General features: G+C 42.4%; 1 protein-coding gene across 2 annotated transcripts in view; it reads left to right on the top strand.

Moving 5' to 3' along the window:
• Nucleotides 1-25809, top strand: part of SYNE3 (spectrin repeat containing nuclear envelope family member 3) — a 378235-nt gene that overhangs the window by 342825 nt on the left and 9601 nt on the right. For both annotated transcript variants that reach the window (XM_069208251.1, XM_069208252.1), the window contains exon 18: nt 9089-9127. In XM_069208251.1, coding sequence (XP_069064352.1) covers nt 9089-9127 — 39 coding nt within the window. The remainder of the gene's footprint in view (nt 1-9088; nt 9128-25809) is intronic.

The raw sequence follows: 25809 nt of genomic DNA, 5'->3' as shown, positions 1-25809 counted from the left end.
AGGCAGCTCTCCAGATGTTGCTCCAGCAGAACCACCACATGTCCATCGTTGCATGAACAGAACTGGCGCATCTCTGCTGTTGCGGGGATAAAACTGGCACATCACATCTGGGACCAGCATACCACATTCTGAACCAGCACTGTGGTGTTTCCCCCTGCGCAAGGTCATTACATCTCCATTGACAACAGCCTCAATGACAAAGATGAACTCCGCTTTACAGTCCCTGCACTCGTCAGATCAGCTAATAGCCTCGACGTTGACGCAGCCACCACTGGCACCCGAGCTCCCTCGCATCTCATCTCTGACATCTCATCACTGCTGCGTGGGGAACTTCAACGCATCTCGAATGCGTGCGGAAAATCGATGCTTCTGCTCAATGGAGTGGTTCGGGGCCAGCTCAGTGATACCGCACTTGAATTTAAAGTACTTTGTTCCTTGGGACCAACTGGGTCCCTGTAGCCACCCCACGGTCCATTGTGGTCGGCATGAGCTTTTGACTTTGTCCTGGTCTTGCACAACCAGATACCCTGGTTGGCGCATTTTACTTCTAAGCGTTTTTCTACAGTTTATTCTTCAAAAAAATCATAACTCAAGTTCTACTTATTGGATTTTTGTCATTTTAGTCTTGTTTTATTTCTTAACTTAAGTTCTATTTTTATAACCAGGCTTGGTATCTTTTTGATGCTGTTTTCACAGTTTTACTGTTTGAAGTGTTGCCCAAATACTTTACGCATTGCCTCTTTAGTTGAGCCTGACTGCTGTGTGCCAAACTACCAGAGGGCAAGCACAGGTTAATTTACTGTGTGTTTGTGTCTTACTCTGACTAGAATACATGTTGAGGTGGGTAAAATAATGTCACATTCATTTTACTCCTAAGGGCCTGAATATAAGTGCACCGGATGGGAGCTTTGATTTTGTTGCGCTTGATGAAAAAATAATACACCTCGTTGCAGAATTTATCAGGTGTTATAAATTCCACCTTTTTTCAATTTACTTGGGTTTAAGATGATTTTGGTGCAAGCACCACTGGACTGTTTCTCCCCTTGAAATTTAAATAGGTTTGACATGCCAAACGTTATCGGAAGATGAAGACATTATCGCACCCAATTAAGACTACAAGTGATAATTTCTGCACGACTTGGAATTCTGACCCCATGCAAGCAGTTAATTTTCCGACACACACTACTCAGGTGCTAAGTGAGAATTTATCATTAGTAGGTGAGGCGTTTAAAGTATCCAGCCTTCGCCTTACTGGACAGTGAAATAAATGTTATATAAATAAGTTTGTCACTTTAAGCAAAGCATATGTCAAAATTCAACAGATTAACAAATGTTTCGTGAAAAGCGGCATATGTCTACAATATTACAATAGCACAAGGTTCTTCTCAAACTCTTCACTCCCTCCATAAATAAGAGCATGCACAATAAGGGCGAGAGGTCATCTGTGTCTGACCTTCCTCCGGATTCCACACCACTACTGTAGAAGCTGCTTTGTCTGCTGATGTCTTATGCACCTCCGTTACCGAGGGGAAGTGAGGTGATATCATGGTGGTAGACTACTTAGAAACAAAGGGCCAGTGCTTTACTGAATCCAATTGCGACCTCCCTGATGCTTTTATGGGCAATATAACATTTATCAGATAGGCCTCCATGATCAATTTCCTATATCACTAAAGCATGCATGACGTGAAGCAGGGAGATGCACCTCACAGCAACGATTTGGGAGTTGTCTAAATTAGGAATGCAGGAAAAATTGAAAAACCTGTCTGATAGTTGCAATGTAGCAATATCGCTGATGCCACCCACAGAAGACTTCTGCCCACTGCTTACGTTTTGATGATGCTTCTGTCTTTTCCATTGTACTTTGAGGCCGCTACCTGGGTGGTATAGTATATATTTGGTGCAATAACTATTGGCTAATAGCCCTACAAAATATGTCATCACATGTGGCTTTTGGTGATTTCCACACCAAAGACTGCATGCCCCAGTGTTTACTAGGATTTTTCCCATGATACTATATTGGCTGGTTTGACCAACTGATATTTACTGTTTCAAAATTGCAGACATGCTGGCTTTACCTTACCTGGTGCTTTCTACAGCGAACTTTACCATACCCAGTACTGACTACATGTTGCAAATGCCATTCAACGTAGAAGTCCCATTATTGCCCAAACAGGGATTTGCACGAGTCAACATTTTGAATTGTACTTGCAATCAGGGTCCAAGACTGTGGGTTCAACACTTGAGTGAAGTCTGGAGTCCGGCAGGGGGTCTGGCTGATGACCTAGCTTGCACCAGGCATGGGAAGTGCGACCGTGAAGGGCAGATCGATATATCTGTGTTTGACCTTCCTCACCGAGCAGTCATCCCAGCAGCTGCAACCCACAAGCATGGGTGGACCAGCACATCACCAGGATAATGATGGCTCGCTCCTTCTTCGTGGACATTCTGCTGTCTGTTGTGCCATGGGCTCTGTTGACTACTTGTCAGTATGTTGTATGTCATATGACGCGACTAACACAGCAGCATGCCTCAGCCTGATCCTGGTGGACTTGTTTACAAATTTAGGCCATGAGCCAGGACCCAAAATTAAGACCATTGGTACCACTCGGGGGGATGAGTTCAAACATGATTTTTTTGTGAGGTATGGATGCACAGAGATGGAAAATACATGAAAGCAAGTTATCACTCTTTGCCTTTTGTCTGATATTATTGGATTAGCAACCATAGCCGAAAAAAAATATTGGTTTTTGTATTTTTGATAAATAACATACAAATTCATTATAATATGTGGAAGAATAAATCTAATTTCACCAGATTGGTTAATGTCAATATAATTTTAAAATAATTATGATTATTAACTGAAATAATAACAATATAGTCCTAAAAATAATAACAATAACACTTCATTGTATTCCTCATAGATTGATAGAGATTATATGCATAATTTTCATTTACAATTTCAAATAATAATAGTTGTTACATCTTCCATAGGCAATGTATGTCATGAGCGAACATAAACACAATTTTATCATTCACATTCATCATCACCCTCTTTTTCTTCTGATTATGTGTCATCATTCTCTGCATCTGTTTGATTTTCAATGGCAGGAAGTCTGCACGTCAGTGCACTTGAGATAATTTAGACAGCAGACACTTATTCTCAGTTTGCAGTTCCTAATGCAGTAGCAAGCTAGTAGATCTAAAACTACCCGAGGTGCGGGCTGCCACTCCATCCAGTCCACCACCAGTTGCTCTGCTCCCTCGTGTTTTTCATACTTCTCCCAATTGGCCTAGGTGCCTGTGGATCATTCAGAAAACATCTCTTGCTTGTAGCGGCTTGATAACCCACACGTTCAGTATCTTTTTCAGACAGCTCCTGCAAGGTGGAAGTTGATGACTGTCTAGCTCACTCTTGTTTGCGCAGAATAAGTGATATCTCAAGTCATTCACTTGATGAACCGAACATTTTTGTGCATACAGCAAGCACAAGAATTGCTCCAATTTGTCCATTAGTTCTTCAGAGAGATCCCATTAGTCTCCAAGCTGCAAAAATGTTTTATGTTTGTTGGCAGACAGGATTTTGAATGCACTTACTTTTCCCACAAATGCGCTTACTGTGTCACATCCGGTAAACTTGTGGAGACCTATCATAGCTCGACAAACATTTTCACCAAGAGTTGATGCTATTTTCCCAATGTCAAGGACTTGCACGCGTATTTTAGTACCACATCTCAAAAACAATTTAGCCACCAATCTGTCATGGAATCCCAAACACATTATAAACACATTGGTGTCATCTGAGCTTATCATTAATACCTCATAACCCTCATTAGCAGCATCTGCAGCATGCAGCAGCAGACAAACATCTGCTTCTTCTGGAGTACTGTTGAGATCAGGCACTTCATGGCTCCCTTCAGATACAATTTTGTAGTATTAATCTTCACAGTTCACAAACAGTGTTTTATTCTCAAGTTTTACAAAATACTCTGGTTTCCTCCATTTGTTAACAAGAAATGCGATGAGAGTTGTATTATTCCTCACGTGGCTTAGTAAATTTCCCCACTGTCTAACGATCTGGGAAGGTGAGAAGCTGTAACTGGTGCCTGAGTTCTTCCCCTCTGATTGTTCTTTCGCTGTTCTTAATAGATGTCTCATTGTACGTATCAAAGACAACATCAATTCCTTGACCTTTGTTTCCTTTCTGCAAAGCCATGGACAAGACAGACACAGTCACCTCATCAAAGTTTGATTCCTATCCTTTCACTCTCTGAACAAGAACCACACCATCAATCAGCATGGCTGAGTTTCCAGGTATTGCTCAGCAGGGGCAACATTTTTCTGCAAGTATGTTGCTAAAACTGTTTTGTTTGTCTTTCACAACAGCCCTTCTGGAGTTGCTTAAGCCCATGGTAAATGTCCTAAGGGATGAGAGAGTACATCCGCCATTTGAAGGTTCTGATTCTGTGCTGTCACAATGATTCAACCAAATAGTACTTTGTCTGCTTTCATAATGATTGTCCTGCCATTGCTGTTAACTGCCTTCTTCTTGGACATGTTAGTGACGGTTTTTAGTGTGTTCGTTTTCATTGGGTCATAAAACTTCTTAATAAGTGGACTATTCTCAAGTTGCTCAATTTTAGTCTATATAGCTCTGTTCACCTATGTTATGTGTGCCTTCATTATGTCGGATACTATGGGAGTCATTACGACCCTGGAGTTCGGCGGTACACTGACGGTAACACCGCCAACAGGCTGGCGGTGTTCCGCCAGTGTATTATCACTGTGGCGCATTAGCCACGGCCATACCACCGACCCCTCCACTATACCGGCAGGCTTCCCCAATCACCAGCCTGTCCATGGCGGTAAACACTGCCATGGAAAGGCTGGTGGTAAAGGGGACTCGGGGTGCCTTTGGGGGCCCCTGCACTGCCCATGCACTTGGCATGGGCAGTGCAGGAGCCCCCAGGCACAGCCCCATTGTCCATTTCACTGCCCGAATTTCAGGCAGTGAAATGCGCGACGGGTGCTGCTGCACCCACTGCACATTAACATGGCCGCCGGCTCTATTATGAGCCGGCTTCAAAGTTGATGTGACTTTTCCGCTGGGCTAGCGGACAGAAACGCTGTTTCCTTCCGCTGGCCCAGCAGAAATGTCAAAATAGGGAGCCACCAATACCGCCAGCACTGGTATTGTGGCGCCCACGGCTTCGGCGGTCTTTTTGCAAGACCGCCAAAGTTGTCTTGAGATGCTTTTTTTGCTGTGAGGAGACTAATGAGATCATGTCGCCCAACAAATGGGTTTATTAATCCAGCTATGAACCAGACTAACTGCTCTCATAACAGTATCTTTGTCTTTTTCAATTCACAACTTATGTAGGTCTGTGTGAGTAAGATCTGATCTGTTACAAATAATTTCCCTTATCTGACCCAAAAAGGTGCTTCTGTGTTCAGCCATCATATAATATATTTTCACAGCACCCGCCTTGATGTGTACCACCGGGAGTCTTTGTGTCTTTGTTGATTGTTACCTCTATCACTTGATCAACCAGAATTCATCCAAACGAACTAACATCTGACGTAGTAGTGTATCTCTGTTTCACTGCAAGTAATATAATTTTGGCATAGAATACAGGAAGATAACTAGCATAGTTCATCCTGTAATACGAAAAACACCATGGTATCATAGTGCGTATGGTGGTAAGATGTAAATGCCAATTTCCTTCTCGAGGAACACACAACAGTCTTCAAGATATTTTTAACAATATCCACAAGCAACATCCAAAATGCTCAGAGATCTCCACTGTCATGATGAAGATGTTCCAGGAATATATCTCAAAACTGTTTTACTTCGGCAAAGGAAGTGTTCTTCATGAGGTCATCTAACCTCTGTTGGCATAGGTTTTTGGCAAAATCATTAACATCCTCAGTGAAGGAGTAGATTACCTGAATGTTCTTTTCATAATACTTCTCCACCAATGGGATAAATTCCATCCAAGCCAGTCTCAACATAGTTTCATACACGCACATGTGTACTTGAACTGCATGACTGTACATATGACTTTCAAGTACTGATGATATTGATCCTTCTGCTATCATGTCTGCTTCATTGCAAAGGTCGCTAAGGCCAGCGCCTTGAAAGCGTTTTCCAAGAATCAACATTTGTAACATACGTATTTAGTATATGTTGGAAAGGGAATTTCTTGTGTGATGTAATTTGGAACTCTCCTAAGAGCGTGCAATGGACTCTTCATTTCACAGTGACAGTTTCCTGTGGACGGAGAGCTGATGGGATGTTTCTTGTCATAGGTTTGTTGTTATTACGATGTTAGAATAAACATTGTTCTGGATTTACATTCCGACCTGGATTGTGTTTTTCTACTCCACCACTACATCATGTCATTGCAAATGGTGTGAAAGGTGCCCATTTGAAGAATTATTCTGTCGTACATTGCTTTATTCTTCCATACTATTTTGGTTGCTTTTGCATAGAGAGCGTGATCTCTGACCACTACAATTTTTGCCAAATTCAGTGATTCCCTTATTAGCTCTGACTGTATCAAAATTTCAGAAATAGTTGTCAACTCAGTTGCAGGGACATGAATGGCGGGCAAGTAGCCAGTGGAATCCTGTGATACACTAACTAGGTCTCTAGTACTGATGTTAAACCCTGTCCAACTTGGTATTATCTGTGCGAGGATCACTTATTGTCTTGTAACAACCCAGATTATGTTCTTATATTGTGCAAGCTTCAGTTGGACAACACATTCCAGCATTACGTTGGTACTTGTCATCAATGGCTGAGGCCCAACTCGTTCACCAGAAACATACATAAAGAATTCTTCAGTATTTGTGGTGGCCATTGGTCTTAGCTTTTGTTTCTCAATGCTTGGGAGAGGAGCTTTAAAAGGTTGTGGTCCAAACAACTTGGGCTGCACAGCTATACTGTTGAGTTGATGAATTGTTCCCTTACCAGTAATAGGATCTTCCAGCCTTTCAGTGCTATCCCATGCTAAGTGAAGACATGAGGCTGAATGTCGGCTGGAAGAACAATTTGCTCATTTAAGGTAGCAGCAGGTTTCTGAAGACACAAGGCGGTATCATTTTCTTCCAGTTGTGAGTATGAACTCCCATGACCAAGTCTGTTTAGAGTGGGAATGATTTCAAAGTTTCCTGTCAGTGTTTTTACAGTGTATGGGAGCAACAATTGCTTTGGGGGGGGGGGGTTCTGCAGGCCATTTATGCTTGCATATATAATGTCCTGACTAAATGATTGCATAAGTAAAATGACCCTTTTGGATGGCTTTGTGTTTTCTGGATCTCCAGTCAGAAGTCCTAATAGGAACTGTTTACAGTAATCAGGCACTGTAAATTAATATTTTTGTACGTTTGATGGACAAGTTTGTTTTAATCATTGTTCTTAATTTGCGATGATGTTTGATCATTGAATTTGTTCATGTTGGTTGCCTTAACCTTTAAAACTGATAATTCTCTTTTCAAACTCTAGTTTTCACTTACAACGTCCTGTAGCATGACACTATCAGGTCGGGCCAATAATTTTCCTTGGTTGTCTGGGAATATGTGGAGGGTGTCAATGAACTCAGAGTCCAATTTTCTTCTATTATGCTTCATGTCTAATTTGTCTATTCCCTGTATTCCTCTGCGTGTCGTTAGGGTTTCAAGCCTCTTAGTAAGAGTTGTCACACGTTTTATCCTTTCGTTAGGAATAATCACAATTCTAATCTATTGAAATGGTTCATCATCTGCTTCATCTCTCTTATTTTTGTAGTGATCATTGTTTTGAATGCTAGGTGCATCATCTTCCTCCTTTGCTTTAACCTTTGTATAGTTCCTATAACAAGACCCATGACAATGGGCTTCTGCAGCCACTATGTCCCTACTACAAACTGCTAAGATCTTTGAGTCACAATTAATGATTGCACACTCTTGAAGCCTCTTGTCAACTCTAAACTTCGTAGCATCGATTAATTTCTCACACGTTGCAGTTCTGCTATATTTTATCTTTCACAACATATACATTCTTCAGCATACATGTTTTACTTTAATGATGTTCTATTGTTTAAGCACTTACTCATGCACTCACTTGTTCTTGCACCATCACTGATTCTTACTTCAGCTATTCACTTAGAGTCTGTAAATCTCTCTTCAGAGTAAACAGGCTCCTGCACTTCGGTGTTGCTTCCACATTTCTCTCAATGTCTAACAGTGGAATGTGATTCCTTACTTGAGCTGCCTCTTACAAAGTTTTCCATGATGAGTAGTCCATGGTCCTATCAGCGTAACTCCATGTTGAACTTTTGACCGTAAATGAATTATACTCTGGGGAGCAAAGGGACGGGATGCGCTTGTTTCAGTCTTCTTCATGATGCTGCTCGGTCATTCACCCCTAGCTCTGAAAACATAAATTAATGTAAAAAATGTATACATTTCACTTTGTGTAGTTTAATATAATCATAACTACTATTAGAATTATTATAATTTTATATAATCACATTTACTGTAATTGTAATTTTTGATAATAAACTTCACTGTAATAAATATTAGGAAAACATGTCCATTTATATCAAGGTATCTTGGGAGTGGAGTTGAAACTCACAAAAGGCAAAGAGTTATGACTTTCTGTCACATATTTTCCCTCTCTATCCGTCCACCTCAAGTGGTGCTGATAACATGGGTTGCTCAAGACTTATAAGGTTGCTACCTAAATGCATAATCAGTGAAACATTTGAAGTGCACTGGTGCTCGAGAAATAAGTGCTAGTGGTTCCCATGGGCAAAACCAGAACAGGTCAGGAACCTTGTACTCCATTGTGATGGTCTGATCAGGACTTCCTTTTTAAAATTTTCCTTGCACAACACGTAACAATTAACAAAAGTTGAGTCAGTAATTGGGGTAAGAGCTTGCTTGCCATAACAACATTGTGCTTCAGCTCATTTTCATTTTCTGCTCCAGAATAATTCGCTTTTTCAAAACGTACATATATAACTTAACAGAAATACAAATATTTATAAGTGTGTTGTTATGTAGAGTCTCCTCCCCTTTACATTCAGTCATTTGTGTTTTACAGGCTCTGGGTTCGCTGAAGAAACCAGCACGATTACAAAAAGTAAGTATACCAAATTATCTTCTGTGTTCTAACATTGACGTGACGTACTGTGAAACTTTAAACAAATTATGTACCACTACATCATTTCTGAACTACATTTCCATAATACGAGATTTTGCCACAAGCCCGAGTGTGAATGTGGCATTATAAACTCATAGAACTGTAAACTTTTATTTTACTATTTATTTTTTATGTTGCTGATGTCAGGTCACATGTATGGATGTGAAGCCTCAAGTATCAAAGGGTTTTACTCTTTCTTAGCTTTGGGGAAATACGTTGATACATATGAGATCCAATTCACAATATGCAAGTGAACCACAATCAGATTCACAACACTCACTTCAGTATGGGCACTATTTAGTGCCCTTGGATTTGGAATAGCACGCCAGAGAAAACCTGAAATGATGGGGGGTTGGGGTCAATGTATAGAAGTGCAAGACAAACACGTTAAGCATAAGATTGCTTTTTTTTAGAAAAGTGCATATGAAGATGTCATTAGCCTCCAGGTACTTCTTGTTCTTTTTTTTGTTGATGAAGATTTCAAATAACTTAAAGGCTTGTAAGAATATCTTGAGCTTGAGGAGATGCATTAGTTATTTTGGTTGCTTATTTGCCCTGTGCTGTTATTCCGTTGTTTGTACACCCACCAGTCTGGCTGGGAAGTGCCTCTAACAATAGTTACCTGCTGGAGTGGTTGTTTACAGCGTTTCCTCTTGTTTGTCTATTCCCCAGTGGACACCTTTAAATGTTGGGACACAGCCACTAGATCTGCTCAATGCCATGCTCATTGTGCCCATAACAGTTGAGGCATTTCTTCAAGGGGTGGTACATATTTAGTAACAACTAGCATTGGGCAGCATGCCATCACGCCCAGTAGAAACACAAACGTTCCCATCAGACATGCTGACATTGCTTTCACAATAATGATGATGTCCCTCCCAGACAGGTAAAGACATCTGGCTTGGACATGTTTTAACTTTCTTAGGTGCCTGTGAACACATTAATGTGTGGTACTTCTGTTTTATTGGTGGTCTCTCATATGCACATTACCGAAGTACAGGTTTCTACCAGGCACTTGGCAAGTATGAAAAGTATTGTCCAACTGAGGCGGGTCACCTCTGCCGAGACACCTGATGTAGAGTTCCCTAGTACTGGGTTTATGTCAAACTGGAAATTTCTTGGTTGTGCTCTCATTGATCATTTTGAAAAATCATAAGAAGTATGTTCGATGGCATCTGTCGCTGTAGATACGCATGTTTTGCAATAGCTCGCCATCTGGTGTTGGGCCGGAGTGTTACAAGTTGTTTTTCTTCGAAGAAGTCTTTCGAGTCACGGGACCGAGTGACTCCTCCTTTTGTCTCCATTGCGCATGGGCGTCGACTCCATCTTCGATTGTTTTTTTTCCGCCATCGGGTTCGGACGTGTTCCTGTCGCTCCGAGTTTCGGAACGGAAAGATAGCTAATTTCGGAAGATTTTCGTCGGTATTGTTGCGTTCGGGATCGGCGTAGTTAGATTCAACACCGCGTCGAAGGATCGAAGAGCTCCGGTGCCCTTCGGGTAGTTTTTTCGATCCCCCGTCGGGGCCTGGTCGGCCCGACCGCGTGCAGAAGAACGCCGATGGAACGGACCCCGTTCCGTTTCTGCCCCAAATGCCACAATAAATACCCCTATACAGACCAACACTTGGTCTGTAACCTGTGCCTGTCACCTGAGCACAGTGAAGACACCTGCGAGGCCTGTCGTGCGTTCCGGTCCCGAAAAACACTCCGAGACCGTCGAGCCAGAAGACTTCAGATGGCGTCCGCGCCGACAGCCCACCGAGAGTTCGAGGAACAAGAAGAGGAAGGTACCTTCTCGATCCAAGACTCAGACTCCGAAGGATTCGACGATACACAAACCGTGAGTAAGACGTCGAAAACCACTCAGAGGAAGATTTAAAAGGCCCAGGGGACGCCACTGCCACCAGGCCATGGCTCCACCCATAAATTCGGTGACCGACCGTCGGCACCGAAAAAGGCCCAAACAGTGCCGAGATCGTCCGACTCCGGTCGAGACACCGGCACGCAGCCTTCTCGGGACCGAGAAAGTGCTGGAGACAAGCATCGACACCGAGATGCCGGTGTAGACACGGCTCGACGCCGAGACAGCGGCCCCGAGGAAGATCGGCGCCGAGAGGTTTCGGCCCCGAAAAAGAAAAAAGTCACCTCGGAGCCGAAAAGGGACGCAGACAAAGTTTCGGTCCCGAAACAAACTGCAACCGACCCAGCTTCAGGCTCTTATACAGAAGAGCACTCGCTAACCTCCCAAATGCAAAAGCATAGGTTTGAGGAAGAGCTACAATCAACTGATGTGGACCATACGCAAAAGCGTATTTTCATACAGCAGGGGACAGGAAAAATAAGTACCCTTCCCCCTATTAGAAGAAAGAGAAGGTTGGAGTTCCAAACTGAACAGACACCACAACCGAAAGTGGTGAAAAGAGTTACCCCACCACCCTCTCCTCCGCCCGTGATTAACGTCTCACCAGCACAAACTCCATCACACTCCCCAGCTCACACCACCATGAGCCAGGGTGACCAAGATCAAGACGCATGGGACCTATACGACGCCCCAGTGTCAGATAACAGTCCGGAGGCATACCCTACGAAGCCATCTCCACCAGAGGACAGCACTGCGTATTCTCAAGTGGTGGCTAGAGCAGCACAATTTCACAATGTAAGCCTCCACTCAGAACAGGTCGAGGATGATTTTTTATTCAACACACTCTCCTCCACCCACAGCTCATACCAAAGCCTGCCTATGCTCCCTGGTATGCTCCGGCACGCAAAAGAAATCTTTAAGGAGCCGGTCAAAAGTAGGGCAATCACACCAAGGGTGGAAAAAAAGTATAAGGCGCCTCCTACAGATCCGGTTTTCATCACTACACAGCTGCCACCAGACTCTGTCGTTGTAGGAGCAGCTAGGAAAAGGGCCAACTCCCACACATCTGGAGATGCACCACCCCCAGATAAAGAAAGCCGCAAGTTTGATGCAGCTGGTAAGAGAGTCGCAGCACAAGCTGCAAACCAGTGGCGCATCGCGAACTCCCAGGCACTACTTGCGCGCTATGACAGGGCCCATTGGGATGAGATGCAACATCTCATTGAACATCTGCCCAAGGACCTACAAAATAGGGCAAAACAAGTGGTTGAGGAGGGACAGACCATTTCCAACAACCAGATCCGCTCCTCCATGGACGCTGCAGACACAGCTGCACGGACAATTAATACATCTGTAACTATCAGAAGGCATGCATGGCTCCGAACGTCTGGCTTTAAACCAGAGATTCAGCAAGCAGTTCTCAATATGCCTTTTAACGAAAAAGAACTGTTCGGTCCAGAAGTGGACACAACGATTGAGAAACTCAAAAAAGACACGGACACTGCCAAAGCCATGGGTGCACTCTACTCCCCGCAGAGCAGAGGGAATTACAGCACATTCCGTAAAACACCCTTTAGAGGGGGGTTTCGGGGTCAGAGCACACAGGCCAGCACCTCACAAGCAACACCGTCCAGTTACCAGGGACAGTATAGAGGAGGTTTTCGGGGACAATATAGAGGAGGGCAATTCCCTAGAAATAGAGGAAGATTTCAAAGCCCCAAAACCCCTACTACTAAACAGTGACTCACATGTCACTCACCCCCTCCACACAACACCAGTGGGGGGAAGAATAGGTCATTATTACAAAGCATGGGAGGAAATCACTACAGACACTTGGGTTCTAGCAATTATCCAACATGGTTATTGCATAGAATTTCTACAATTCCCTCCAAACATACCACCAAAAGCACAGAATTTGACAAAACATCATTCCAATCTTCTGGAGATAGAAGTGCAGGCACTATTGCAAAAGAATGCAATCGAATTGGTGCCAAACACACAAATAAACACAGGAGTTTACTCACTGTACTTTCTGATACCAAAGAAAGACAAAACGCTGAGACCAATCCTAGACCTCAGAGTAGTGAACACTTTCATCAAATCAGACCACTTTCACATGGTCACACTACAAGAAGTATTACCATTGCTAAAACTGCACGACTACATGGCAACTTTAGACCTCAAGGATGCTTATTTCCATATACCAATACACCCATCGCACAGGAAATACCTAAGGTTTGTATTCAAAGGTATACATTACCAATTCAAGGTACTGCCTTTCGGATTAACAACCGCACCAAGAGTCTTTACCAAATGTCTAGCGGTAGTCGCTGCACACATAAGAAGGCAGCAAATACATGTGTTCCCATATCTGGACGACTGGCTAATCAAGGCCCATTCGTTAATAGAGTGCTCAAATCACACAAATCATATCATACAAACCCTCTTCAAACTAGGGTTCACCGTCAACTTCACAAAATCCAACATTCTGCCGCGCAAGGTACAACAATACCTAGGAGCCATAATAGACACATCAAAAGGAGTAGCCACTCCAAGTCCCCAAAGAATTCAAAATTTCAACACCATCATACAACGCATGTATCCAACACAAAGGATACAAGCAAAGATGGTATTACAACTCCTAGGCATGATGTCTTCATGCATAGCCATTGTCCCAAACGCAAGACTGCACATGAGGCCCTTACAACAGTGTCTAGCATCACAGTGGTCTCAAGCACAGGGTCATCTTCTAGATCTGGTGTTAATAGACCGCCAAACTTACCTCTCGCTTCTGTGGTGGAACAACATAAATTTAAACAAGGGGCGGCCTTTCCAAGACCCAGTGCCACAATACGTAATAACAACAGATGCTTCCATGACAGGGTGGGGAGCACACCTCGAGCAACACAGCATCCAAGGACAATGGGACGTACATCAAACAAAACTGCATATAAATCACCTAGAACTTCTAGCAGTTTTTCAAGCACTAAAAGCTTTCCAACCAATAATAGTTCACAAATACATTCTCGTCAAAACAGACAACATGACAACAATGTATTACCTAAACAAGCAAGGGGGGACGCACTCCACGCAGTTAAGCCTGCTAGCACAAAAGATTTGGCGTTGGGCAATTCACAACCAAATTCGCCTAATAGCACAATTTATACCAGGGATCCAAAATCAACTCGCAGCCAATCTCTCTCGAGATCACCAACAGGTCCACGAATGGGAAATTCACCCCCAAATTCTGAACACTTATTTCAAACTCTGGGGAACACCTCAGATAGACTTGTTTGCGACAAAGGAGAACGCAAAATGCCAAAACTTCGCATCCAGATACCCACACAAACAGTCCCAAGGCAATGCCCTATGGATGAACTGGTCAGGGATATTTGCTTACGCTTTTCCTCCTCTCCCTCTCCTTCCTTACCTGGTAAACAAACTCAGTCAAAACAAACTCAAACTCATATTAATAGCACCAACTTGGGCAAGGCAACCCTGGTACACAACGCTGCTAGACCTATCAGTAGTACCCTGCATCAAATTGCCCAACAGGCCAGATCTGTTGACACAACACAACCAAAAGATCAGACACACAGATCCAGCATCGCTGAATCTAGCAATCTGGCTCCTGAAATCCTAGAATTCGGCCACTTACAACTTACCCAAGAATGTATGGAAGTCATAAAGCAAGCCAGAAGGCCATCCACCAGGCACTGCTATGCAAGTAAATGGAAGAGGTTTGTCTGCTACTGCCATATTAATCAAATACAACCATTACACACAACTCCAGAACATGTAGTGGGTTACTTGCTTCACTTACAAAAATCTAACCTGGCTTTCTCTTCTATTAAAATACACCTTGCAGCAATATCTGCATACCTGCAGACTACCTATTCAACTTCCCTATATAAGATACCAGTCATTAAAGCATTCATGGAGGGCCTTAGGAGAATTATACCACCAAGAACACCACCTGTTCCTTCATGGAACCTAAATGTTGTCCTAACTAGACTTATGGGTCCACCTTTTGAACCCATGCACTCCTGCGAAATACAGTTCCTAACCTGGAAGGTGGCATTTCTCATCGCCATTACTTCCCTAAGAAGAGTAAGCGAGATTCAGGCGTTTACAATACAGGAGCCTTTTATACAACTACACAAGAATAAGGTCGTCCTAAGGACCAATCCCAAATTTTTGCCAAAGGTTATTTCACCGTTCCATCTAAATCAAACAGTGAAACTTCCAGTGTTCTTTCCACAGCCAGATACCGTAGCTGAAAGGGCACTACATACATTAGATGTCAAAAGAGCATTGATGTATTACATTGACAGAACGAAGAACATCAGAAAGACTAAACAACTATTTATTGCATTTCAAAAACCTCATGCAGGAAACCCAATATCGAAGCAAGGTATAGCCAGATGGATAGTTAAATGCATCCAAATCTGCTACCTTAAAGCTAAACGACAGCTGCCCATTACACCAAGGGCACACTCAACCAGAAAGAAAGGTGCTACCATGGCCTTTCTAGGAAACATCCCAATGCAAGAAATATGTAAGGCAGCCACATGGTCTACGCCTCACACATTCACCAAGCACTACTGTGTAGACGTGTTATCTGCACAACAAGCCACAGTGGGTCAAGCCGTATTAAGAACATTATTTCAAACTCCTTCCACTCCTACAGGCTGATCCACCGCTTTTGGGGAAATAACTGCTTACTAGTCTATGCAAAACATGCGTATCTACAGCGACAGATGCCATCGAACTGAAAATGTCACTTACCCAGTGTACATCTGTTCGTGGCATCAGTCGCAGTAGATTCGCATGTGCCCACCCGCCTCCCCGGGAGCCTGTAGCAGTTTGGAAGTTACCTTCAACTATTTGTATATGTATCATCTCAACCTTAAATAGGTACATACTTAGTCACTCCATTGCATGGGCACTATTACTACAATTCAACTCCTACCTCACCCTCTGCGGGGAAAAACAATCGAAGATGGAGTCGACGCCCATGCGCAATGGAGACAAAAGGAGGAGTCACTCGGTCCCGTGACTCGAAAGACTTCTTCGAAGAAAAACAACTTGTAACACTCCGGCCCAACACCAGATGGCGAGCTATTGCAAAACATGCGAATCTACTGCGACTGATGCCACGAACAGATGTACACTGGGTAAGTGACATTTTCATTCTACAATGCTTCTGATTTTAGTAGAAGACCACTGTAATGTGTGTTTTTATTACTCCAGGAATGTTTTGTTGGTGGGCTTACACAATTATAGCAATAGCAATTTTCTGTATCATATTGAAGAATTTTCAGTTGTTTGAGTAGGTAAAGTGCAGGTATTTCTTAACTTGAGAGGTACGATTATATGAAACTAAGCGTCTTTTAGGTCTGTCTTTGCCATGGCAATCCCCTTCTTATATTTTGGGTATGGTATACCCAATGAGGCCATACCCCTTTCTTACATGTAGGTTGGAATAAGCTGAAGGGTGGATCTTAGTGTCTTCTATCAGGACCTAAAAATCCATTCCAAACAAAGATATATGTACTGGCAATTGAGTGTAGACCTTACCGGTTTTCAACAGCAGATATTTGTCTGGATTTCCTGTGCAGAAATAATGACTGGATGCTAGCATTGATTGGGCATGTTGTGGAATGTGTGGAACTAATGCTGCAGTTGCCAAATAAAATGGATTTAGAAAAAATGTGGAGTGTGCCCTCTCCCTCTCTTTCACCATGTAGATGTTTTGTTGATTTATGGCTATTCATTTGCAGAAGGACTGTAATGCAAATTGTATTCCACATGTCTTTTTCATGGATTCTTGTCAGATTCATTTAAGAACCCCCTGCCCTCTTGTTATAACATCCAAAAGGCATGTGTCTGTATTGATTGCTGTCATTGTTGTTACAAAATGGCCCACCAATCGACTGACCTGCCCTTGGGATTGCCTTTGTATTTTTCTATGTTATGCTCATTTTGGGGTAACTATAGCAAATCTTGTTTGGAGGTGCTTTCTGGGGATAGCCCAAAATATGAGAGTGTGCAAAAGAAAAATGCTTCATCTTTAGACATGGTGGCCTTTGCTATCTTTAGACTTGCACACCTGCATAGTACCTCATAATGCTGCATTAGAAAATGTTCTGCATAGATGTCTGAATTGTGAGCATTAACCTGATACAATCTTGCATATTGTTTCATGAAGATATCATAAAAATTCAGTAGTGATTTTTTGAGACCAACAAACAACTGAATTTCTTCTTATCACTTGCAAAAACAGACTCATGTTGGCATCCCTGGATGAAATGAAACTAGGTGATTTCTTCCTTTCTATGTCTATGGAATTAAATTTGATGGGTTTAACACTTGACAATGTCCTGACACTATCTTCACACATCCCCAAACTTAGGCGATTGGCTAATTTATTTCTCCTGTAAGGAACCTGCTATCACCTAGCCATTTGAGAGCATATACTTATTATTTTGTGATGGACTTTTCATGGGGATATGCCTCTGCTTTATTGCACCTACTCCTTCTAGGTCAGGACTCTCAGGCATGGCAGTTGGTGAGAGGAGAAAGATTTTTTTTCTTTGGGCTTGTGACACGTGGTGTTAGACGAACTAGCCACCCCTTCATCCTTTAATTACTCAGATGAGAAAAGCATATCAGAGTAATGAAGATTAACATTAGCCAATTAACTGTGCAAGTGAATGTGCATTACAAACAAGTTCAGATTTTATCAGTTAAAAATTAATTAAACAGAGTTAATAAACACTTTGTATGTTTCCTGTTCTACCTTCTCTTATAGAATCTAGAAGTGGCTTTAAAAGAGAATGAATCGCATAAAAATCTAAACACAAAATAACTCCAGTTATTGACACAGAAGCTAAATATCTATAGTAGTTCATGAGAACAGAGGATTAAACTAATTCTATCTAGAGAAAACACTTGGTTCAGAAAAAGGGATTCTCAGGCAATGGTGCAGTGCACCTGTTACCTAGAACGGTCTCCCAGTGAACATTAAACTTGCCTCCTCAGCAGCTTTTTGCAGAAGACATCTTAACGCCTTCGCTGCTTGGCCTTTCCCCCTCCCCTAGTGCTGAGCCCTTTTTGGCTATTTGGGGTAGTTCACACTTAGGCCTCCACTTTTTGTCACATATGCTAAATATACCAAATGTGTGTCCTTTTTTCCAATATCCTGGGGATTCTAAAGGTAGCCAGAGTTTGTGGGTTCCCCTGTAGGAGACTGAGAAATTAGCAGAAAACAATACAGCTAAAATTTGGGTGTTTGGGAAAAAATAGCAAAAAAGTGCTGCGGAAGAAAGCATCTGTTTATTTCCCTGCAAATGGGATCAATGAAGGGTTTGCGGTGATAAAATCACCATGTTCCCAGCTTTCAGGAACAGGGAGACTTGAATAAGAAAACTAAATTTTTCAACACAGTTTTGGCATTTCACTGGCACATACTCCATTTTTAGGTCGTGCATAAGCGTTCGACCTTGTGTATACTTTTAGTATACTTCTCATGGCTTAAGGCGATTTAATTTGTTGGTTGCAGTGTAGTTTACAAAATCTTGCTTGCTAGTGGTCACTTCTGCCTTTACCTCCCTCCTTTTTCTGATTCAGAGAAATGACCAACGACTGTATTATTCCACTTTGTTTTCTTTATCTGTTGCTGTGACTGACTTTTTTGTTATTTCTTTGTTGCTACCTTTTCACTGTGGGTGTTTTAGGCTGGTAGCTGCCTATTTTATTACAACATTCCGTTCCTCCCATGTTTTGGCTTTATTCCAGTGCTGTCCTCTTTTCCTCTGGCTCCTAAAATGAACTTATTTTACAAAAGAAACACACTGTTGTTTTGCTCATTACTCACGAAGGCTCCAGTATGCCCTTTCTGCAATAATGTAGTTAAACGTAGAAGGAGTGATGTGAAAATTGCTTTGCCTCGCAGTCTCTTTCTCTCCAGTGCATTGCTTATCTCCTTTATTGGGGCCATAAATCTTCTCACCCTGCTCTGCTATTGTTAACTTCCTTAGAGCTTTGTTGAAACGCAAGGCAAGAACTCTTGCAAGACTTTTCATTCTGTTAAAATAAATACATAATACTTTTCCAGCCTTTTTTCCCAATTTCTGTTCAGACGTTTCTGATGTCATTAGCCTCCAGTGACCACCAAAACATGGCAGGAAAAGACAAAATTATGAGACAGGGTTGACCAAATTATGTGGCAAGAAAAGTCCAGTTCTGAATTTACAATGCCAATAGCTCTAACTCAAGAACATGCAAGACCTATTACATTGCAAATACTTGTTACTATTTTCTGTGCTTTCATCGTCCTTCCAGTTAGTGACAGAAATTGGTGTAAAACCAATGGAGGATTCCAGACCGCTAAACAGTTCTCAAAAGTAGACAAAATTCTGAATTCAGCAAGGGGTCATTTGTGTAGATACTTCAAGGTTTTCTTATAGAAAGTAACAGTTGAAATAAAAAAATATTGAAATTGAGTTGAAAAAAACAGCCATTTCTGTCTACGTTTAACTTTTTCTAGCTATGGCAGATTTTTTTACCTCTTGGGTGCGGACGTCAGCCACTGGAGGTTTTTTTTAAATTTGAAAAACCCAGTGTCCCTGCCCCTTTGTGTCATCAGTGCGCGATGTCACTATTTGCTTTCCCCACTGGCTTAGGAGGCGCCCGTAAGGCTGCTTCCTGCTCTGTTGGGGAAAACGTCGCAAAGAGGCCTCCCTGATGTTCGGGAAGGCCTCGTTTGAAAGGAGAGATTCTCCCTTTTTAAACGAGGCCATCCTGAAGCTGTGCTGCGATCGAGGGCCAGGAAACCCCACTAGACACCAAGGATTTCACTTGGTGGGGGCCAGCCTCCTCGGAAAATGGGCCACAAACACCCCACTGCCACCCGGGGCAATTTCTTTTTTAAAAGGTAAGTTTACCATGGGGGGCGCGATTGCACCCAATAGCGCCCCTAGAGGGTTAAAAAATGTTTTTAAAAGTTTTTTTATTTAAAAAAACAACCCTGTGGGGGCAATAAGGAAACCATACAGCTATTTAAAAAAAAAAAAAAAAATATATATATATATATATATATATATATATATATATATATATATATATATATATATATATGTGTTCGATGGCGTGTGTAGCTGCAGATACACATGCTGTGCATATGGATTCTGATATCTAGTGTTGGGCTCGGAGTGTTACAAGTTGTTTTTCTTCGAAGAAGTCTTTTCAAGTCACGGGATTGAGTGACTCCTCCTCTTCGGTTCCATTGCGCATGGGCATCGACTCCATTGTTAGATTGTTTTCCTGCAGAGGGTAAAGGAAGGAGTGATAGAGTATATAGGTATAAAGTAAGAGATGTCCAGGCTTCCAGGGAGGAGGGAGGGTGCATATGAATCTGCAGCACTACATGCCACGAACAGATGTACACTGGGTAAGTGACATTTTCCATATATATATATATAGCCATCACTTTTGTCTAAGCGTGTGGGTTTCCCTGCGGGCTGCTATCGGCCCCCAGGAAAACCACCCCCATATATAAAAGTGATCTCTTTACACACATATATATATATATATATATATATATATATACATATACATATATATATATATATGTATTTGCCACCAGTTCTCTTGCAGTTGCAGCTTGCGTCTTCAAAGCAATGCACATACTTCAACTGGCGCGTTTCAACTGTAGCTTTTAGGCAGCTATAAAAAAAGTCAAGTAAGTCTTGTGATTATGTTTTTGCAACAAAAGGATCTGACTTTTGTCTAGTGGCAGTTTTAATGCCATAAGTCCACAGAGGTGTGACTTGTGTGGATTTCCCAAAGTTTTCCCACCCAGAATACCCTGCAAAGGTGAAATGTTGAATAAAAACAAAATGTTTTCTTGCAATTCTGTCACACAAATTAAAGAAATATACTGGGATACACAAAATTCCTACCACCCAGTATTTCCCCACATGTCCTGATAAGAACGCTACCCCACTTGAGTGCCTGTACCTAGTGCCTGCGTCAGGAATGGATCACCCCAGGGTCAACAGTTGCCCTCATGTAAGGAGCAACATTGACCGTTTTGTGATCTATTCCTGTCACAGGCACTAGGCCTACCAACACAAGTGAGGTACCATTTTTATCGGGAGACTTGATGAAATGCTGAGTGGAAGCAAATTTGTAGCTTCTCTCAGTTTCCAGAACTTTCCATCACCGAAATGTGAGGAAAAAGTGTTTTTTTTTGCTAAATTTTGCTGTTTGCAAAGGATTCTGGGTAACAGAAGCCGGTCAGAGCCCCACAAGTCACCCAATTCTGAATTTCCCTTAATATATAGTTTTAAAAAATGCATAGGTTTGCTAGGTTTCCCTAGGTGCTGGCCGAGCTAGAAGCCAAAGACCACAGCTAGGCACTTTGCAAAAAACAGGATAGTTTTCTTTGGGAAAATGTGATGTGTCCATGTTGTGTTTTGGGGCATTTCCTGTTGCGGTCACTAGGTCTACCCACACAAGTGAGGTACCATTTTTATCAGGAGACTTGGGGGAATGCTGGGTGGAAGGAAGTTTGTGGCTCCTCTCAGATTCCAACCTTCACTGCACCGAAATCTGAGGGAAAAGTGTTTTTTTTGCCAAATTTTGAGGTTTGCAAAGGATTCTGGGTAACAGAACCTGGTGAGAGCCCCACAAGTCACTCCATTCTGAATTCCCCTAGGTGCCTAGCATCTAGAAATATATAGGTTTGCTAGGTTTCTCTAGGTGCCGACTGAGCTAGAGGCCAAAATCCACAGCTAGGCACTTTCCAAAAAACACATCAGATTTCAATTTAAAAATGTGATGTGTCCATGTTGAGTTTCCTTTCGCGGGCATTAGGCCTACCCACACGAGTGGGGTACCAGTTTTATCGGGAGAATTGGGGGAACACAGAGTAGCAGAACAAGTGTCATTGCCCATGGTCCTTCTCTACATTTTTTTCCTTCCAAATGTAAGACAGTATGTAAAAAAGACGTCTATTTAAGAAATGCCCTGTAATTCACATGCTAGTATGGGCACCCGTGAATTCAGAGATGTGCAAATACACACTGCTTTTCAACACCTTATCTTGTGCCCATTTTGGAAATACAAAGGTGTACTTGATACCTATATTTCACTCTTTATATTCCACCAAATGAATTGCTGTACACCCGGTATACAAAGAAAACCCATTGCAAGTTGAGGCTCCTTTATTGGCTCTGGATACCTAGGGTCCTTGATGAACCTACAAGCCTTATATATCCCCGTAACCAGAAGAGTCCAGCAGACGTAACAGAATATTACTTTTGAAAATATGACATCGCAGGAAAACGTTACAGAGTAAAACGTGGAGGAAAATGGCAGTTTTTTCACCTCAATTTCAATATTTTTAATTTCAGCTGTTCTTTTCTGTAGGAAAACCTTGCTGGATCTACACAAATGACCCCTTGCTGAACTCAGAATTTTCGTCTGCTTTTCAGAAATGTTTAGCTGCATTGGTTTCACACACATTTCTGTCACCAACTTTAAGAAAGCTAAAAGCACAAGAAATAGTAAAAATGGAGTATGTCCCAGTAAAATGCCAAAATTCTGTTGAAAAATGTAGTTTTCTGATACAAGTCTGTCTGTTCCTGGAAGATGGTGACTTTAGCACCACAAACCCTTTGTTGATACCATTTTCAGGGGAAAAAAACATGCTTTCTTCTGCCGCCCCCATTCCCATTTTTCTGGGAAAAAACTAAATTGTAGCTGTATTTTGGCTAATTTCTTGGTCTCCTCCAGGTGAACCCACAATCTCTGGGTACCTTTAGAATCCCTCGGATGTTGCAAAAAAAAGGATGCAAATTTGGTGTGGATAGCTTATGTGGACAAAAAGTTATGAAGGCCTAAGTGCAAACTACCCCATACAGCCAAAAAAGGGCTCAGCACTGGGAGGGGGGGGGGGGGGTGGAGGGAAAGGCTTAGCAGCTAAGGGGTTAAAGCAATATATTGTTAGGTCTGCTGGACCCTTCTGGTTGCTGGAATATAGGGGGCTTGTAGGTTCAGCAAAAATCCAAGGTACCTAGAGCCAAATAAATGAGCTGCACCTTGCAATGGGTTTTCATTATATACCGGGTAAACGCACCAAGAACTGTAAGAGGGACTACATAACCCAGACTGCTTTGTGGCCCCAGGAGGCGGCCATTTCCCTCAGCACCTGCTTCCACTTGACCAGACCAACGAGCGCTATAAAGCGAGTGATGGCACTTTGCAGCGTGGGAGGCGCGAAGGCTGTGCCCAGGCTAAGCCCGGGCCAAGGGAAGGCACGTCCATACCTGTTGGAGCCCAGAGGAGACTGGGTGGGCCACCCCTCTAACATCGACAAGCAAAAAGAAAAGGTAAAGTGGAGTTTAGTAGCCTATTTTAATATAGGGCTGCCCCAATTATCATCTCTATATATGTGTACACACATCTTTTGGTTACCCTAACAGTACCCACATAAGTATTACAGATAGACAACACTAGTACTTACTGAGGGTACAGCTTATGCACACCACATCGATAATCCAAATAGGAACCCGTTAGGAAGAATTGCGAGGCCCAGTGGACCTTCTAGGCCCCTACTTATATCCTAAGCTCTCCCCAAGGATGGGCAAGAGAAAACATCCAAATTCGAAACCCTCCCCCAAAGGTCACACATCTATATTACAATATATCTCAGGTGCCATGGGGGCCTTAGATAGACAAATGTCATGTGTGGAAGAAAGGCTGCTGTTACGTGGGGGCTCTCCACCGGCCCCCTTAACGCAGAATGGACATATTAACCTTGATCCAGACCCTGTTGAGGTGGAACCTGATGGACTTAGTAACTATAACCATAACAACGGGTGCATCCAATTTATCACAGATGCAATACCAGTTTAAAATGATTCACCCCCTTCACCGAAACATATAAGGAAGCCCTGGATATACCGAGAGGGCATTGATTCAAACAAGGGGAAAGTCCAGCTAGAAACGAAGGAAAAATTGTACAAATCATTAGCCAGACTGTCCATAAATAAATAAAAAAAAAGCCCAAATAGGACTTCCAAAAAAACAGCGGGAAAGTACCCTAAAACATCTAACAAATATTCATGAAATTATTAAAGCCCTGGAAATTACAGTTAAGAGGTCACTGGAATCCTTATCGGCTCGCCTAAGACAGGTAGAGAACAGGGTTGCATCTGGCTCAGATCTTTTAAAATCTCTGATGGCAGGGGGAATCAGTACAGTTACACAAACTAATGGCACACTCCAGACCTAAACACCTATCATAGGTGACACACAACTCCACTAATATCTGGTTCTGCAAGTTATCATAAGTAGAGACGCATACTAAAGAGGACTGTCCAGGTAGGGCGCAACGGCCTACCCCTATAAATATAAGATTGAGCAATCCTGGTAGGGAGGTTACTTCTCAACCAATATCGGATACACCCATCAACCCAAGTGACCTTTTACAACTTCTTCCTGCCGCGACCCCCTATGTAGTAATTTGGGCTTTGTTCTGGCCAACCAGAAACAGGAATCATGGACTGGCCTGAGTAATAAGTCCCTGTAGTAGATTGGATCTAGAATGATACCTAGCATGGTTGAGCCCCTTTTTGAAGACATAAAAATGGTGAGGAGAATTAACTGGATAGGCAGCAGCCGGAAATTACTTTTAGGAGACTGTGTGGTTATCTCCTTTAAATCCCCAGGCCTAGTAGAAAGAATCATCTGAAAGGTCAGCTCAGGGCAAGTATCCCCACACTTAATTTCGTTACTCCCCTTAGGATATTTTTATCAAATAAATGAAGGACAAATTCCCCATAGACTTTGGATACATCATTCAGGGGAAATAGCCAAGACCAGTAACATTGTACCCACCCATAACAGATTTCAAGTCCTTTCATCCTTAGAAGATTTGGACCCACTGAGTACTGATAACACAGGGACGCGCAAAATTGAGGTACCTGAGATAAATATAGATGAGAGGTGCAATAGGGAACCCAAAGAGGGGAAAGGGAATATACATTAACTGAATTTAGCAAAAACAAAGAGGTGCAATAGGGAACCCATAGTGGGGGAAGGGGATATACAGGAACAGAATTAGAATGACTATTTTGGAATGTGGTGGGACTACGTAGTAAGATCTTCAATAGGGACTGGATGGGCTTTATAGGAGGCTTTTCCATTCTGTGTTTCCGGGAGACTTTGCTTCTGGAACACATTCATATTAATGGATATAGAACATATCGCACACCAGCCATCCTCTTAAGACATGGTAGGCCAAAAGGGGGCCTATGCACATACATCTCAAACAAGAACCCACAGTCAAAGCATGATAGCTTGTAATCCTTGCTATCAAATGATCGCCTGTAACATAGGAAGGTCAGCCCACCTAGTGATCATGAATTTTTATAATAATGTCTCTTCGCTTGAGGCTACCAGTGTTGTTTCCCTTCTGGGAGATGATTTAGAGAAAGCTTATCCAAAGACTAGGAGAAAGAGACTTATACTATGGGGTGGCGATTTTAACACTTACTTATGTAAGGAATCCTCAGAAAAGGTTTGCGGCCTAAACGAACAAGGTACTGCGAATGTAGCCTATTTTCAACATAATCATTACAGTACTGCCATGAACGAATTAATATATAGGCTTGATTTGTCTTTCACAAATAAGATACACACCAATAACTCACAATTTAAACCCACCTTTAATGGTAGAGGCCCTGGTACT

This window comes from Pleurodeles waltl, chromosome 9, assembly GCF_031143425.1.
Source record: "Pleurodeles waltl isolate 20211129_DDA chromosome 9, aPleWal1.hap1.20221129, whole genome shotgun sequence".
Lineage (NCBI taxonomy): Eukaryota > Metazoa > Chordata > Amphibia > Caudata > Salamandridae > Pleurodeles > Pleurodeles waltl.
Note: the sequence above shows the minus strand (reverse complement) of the source record. Positions and strands in the feature narration are given on the sequence as shown.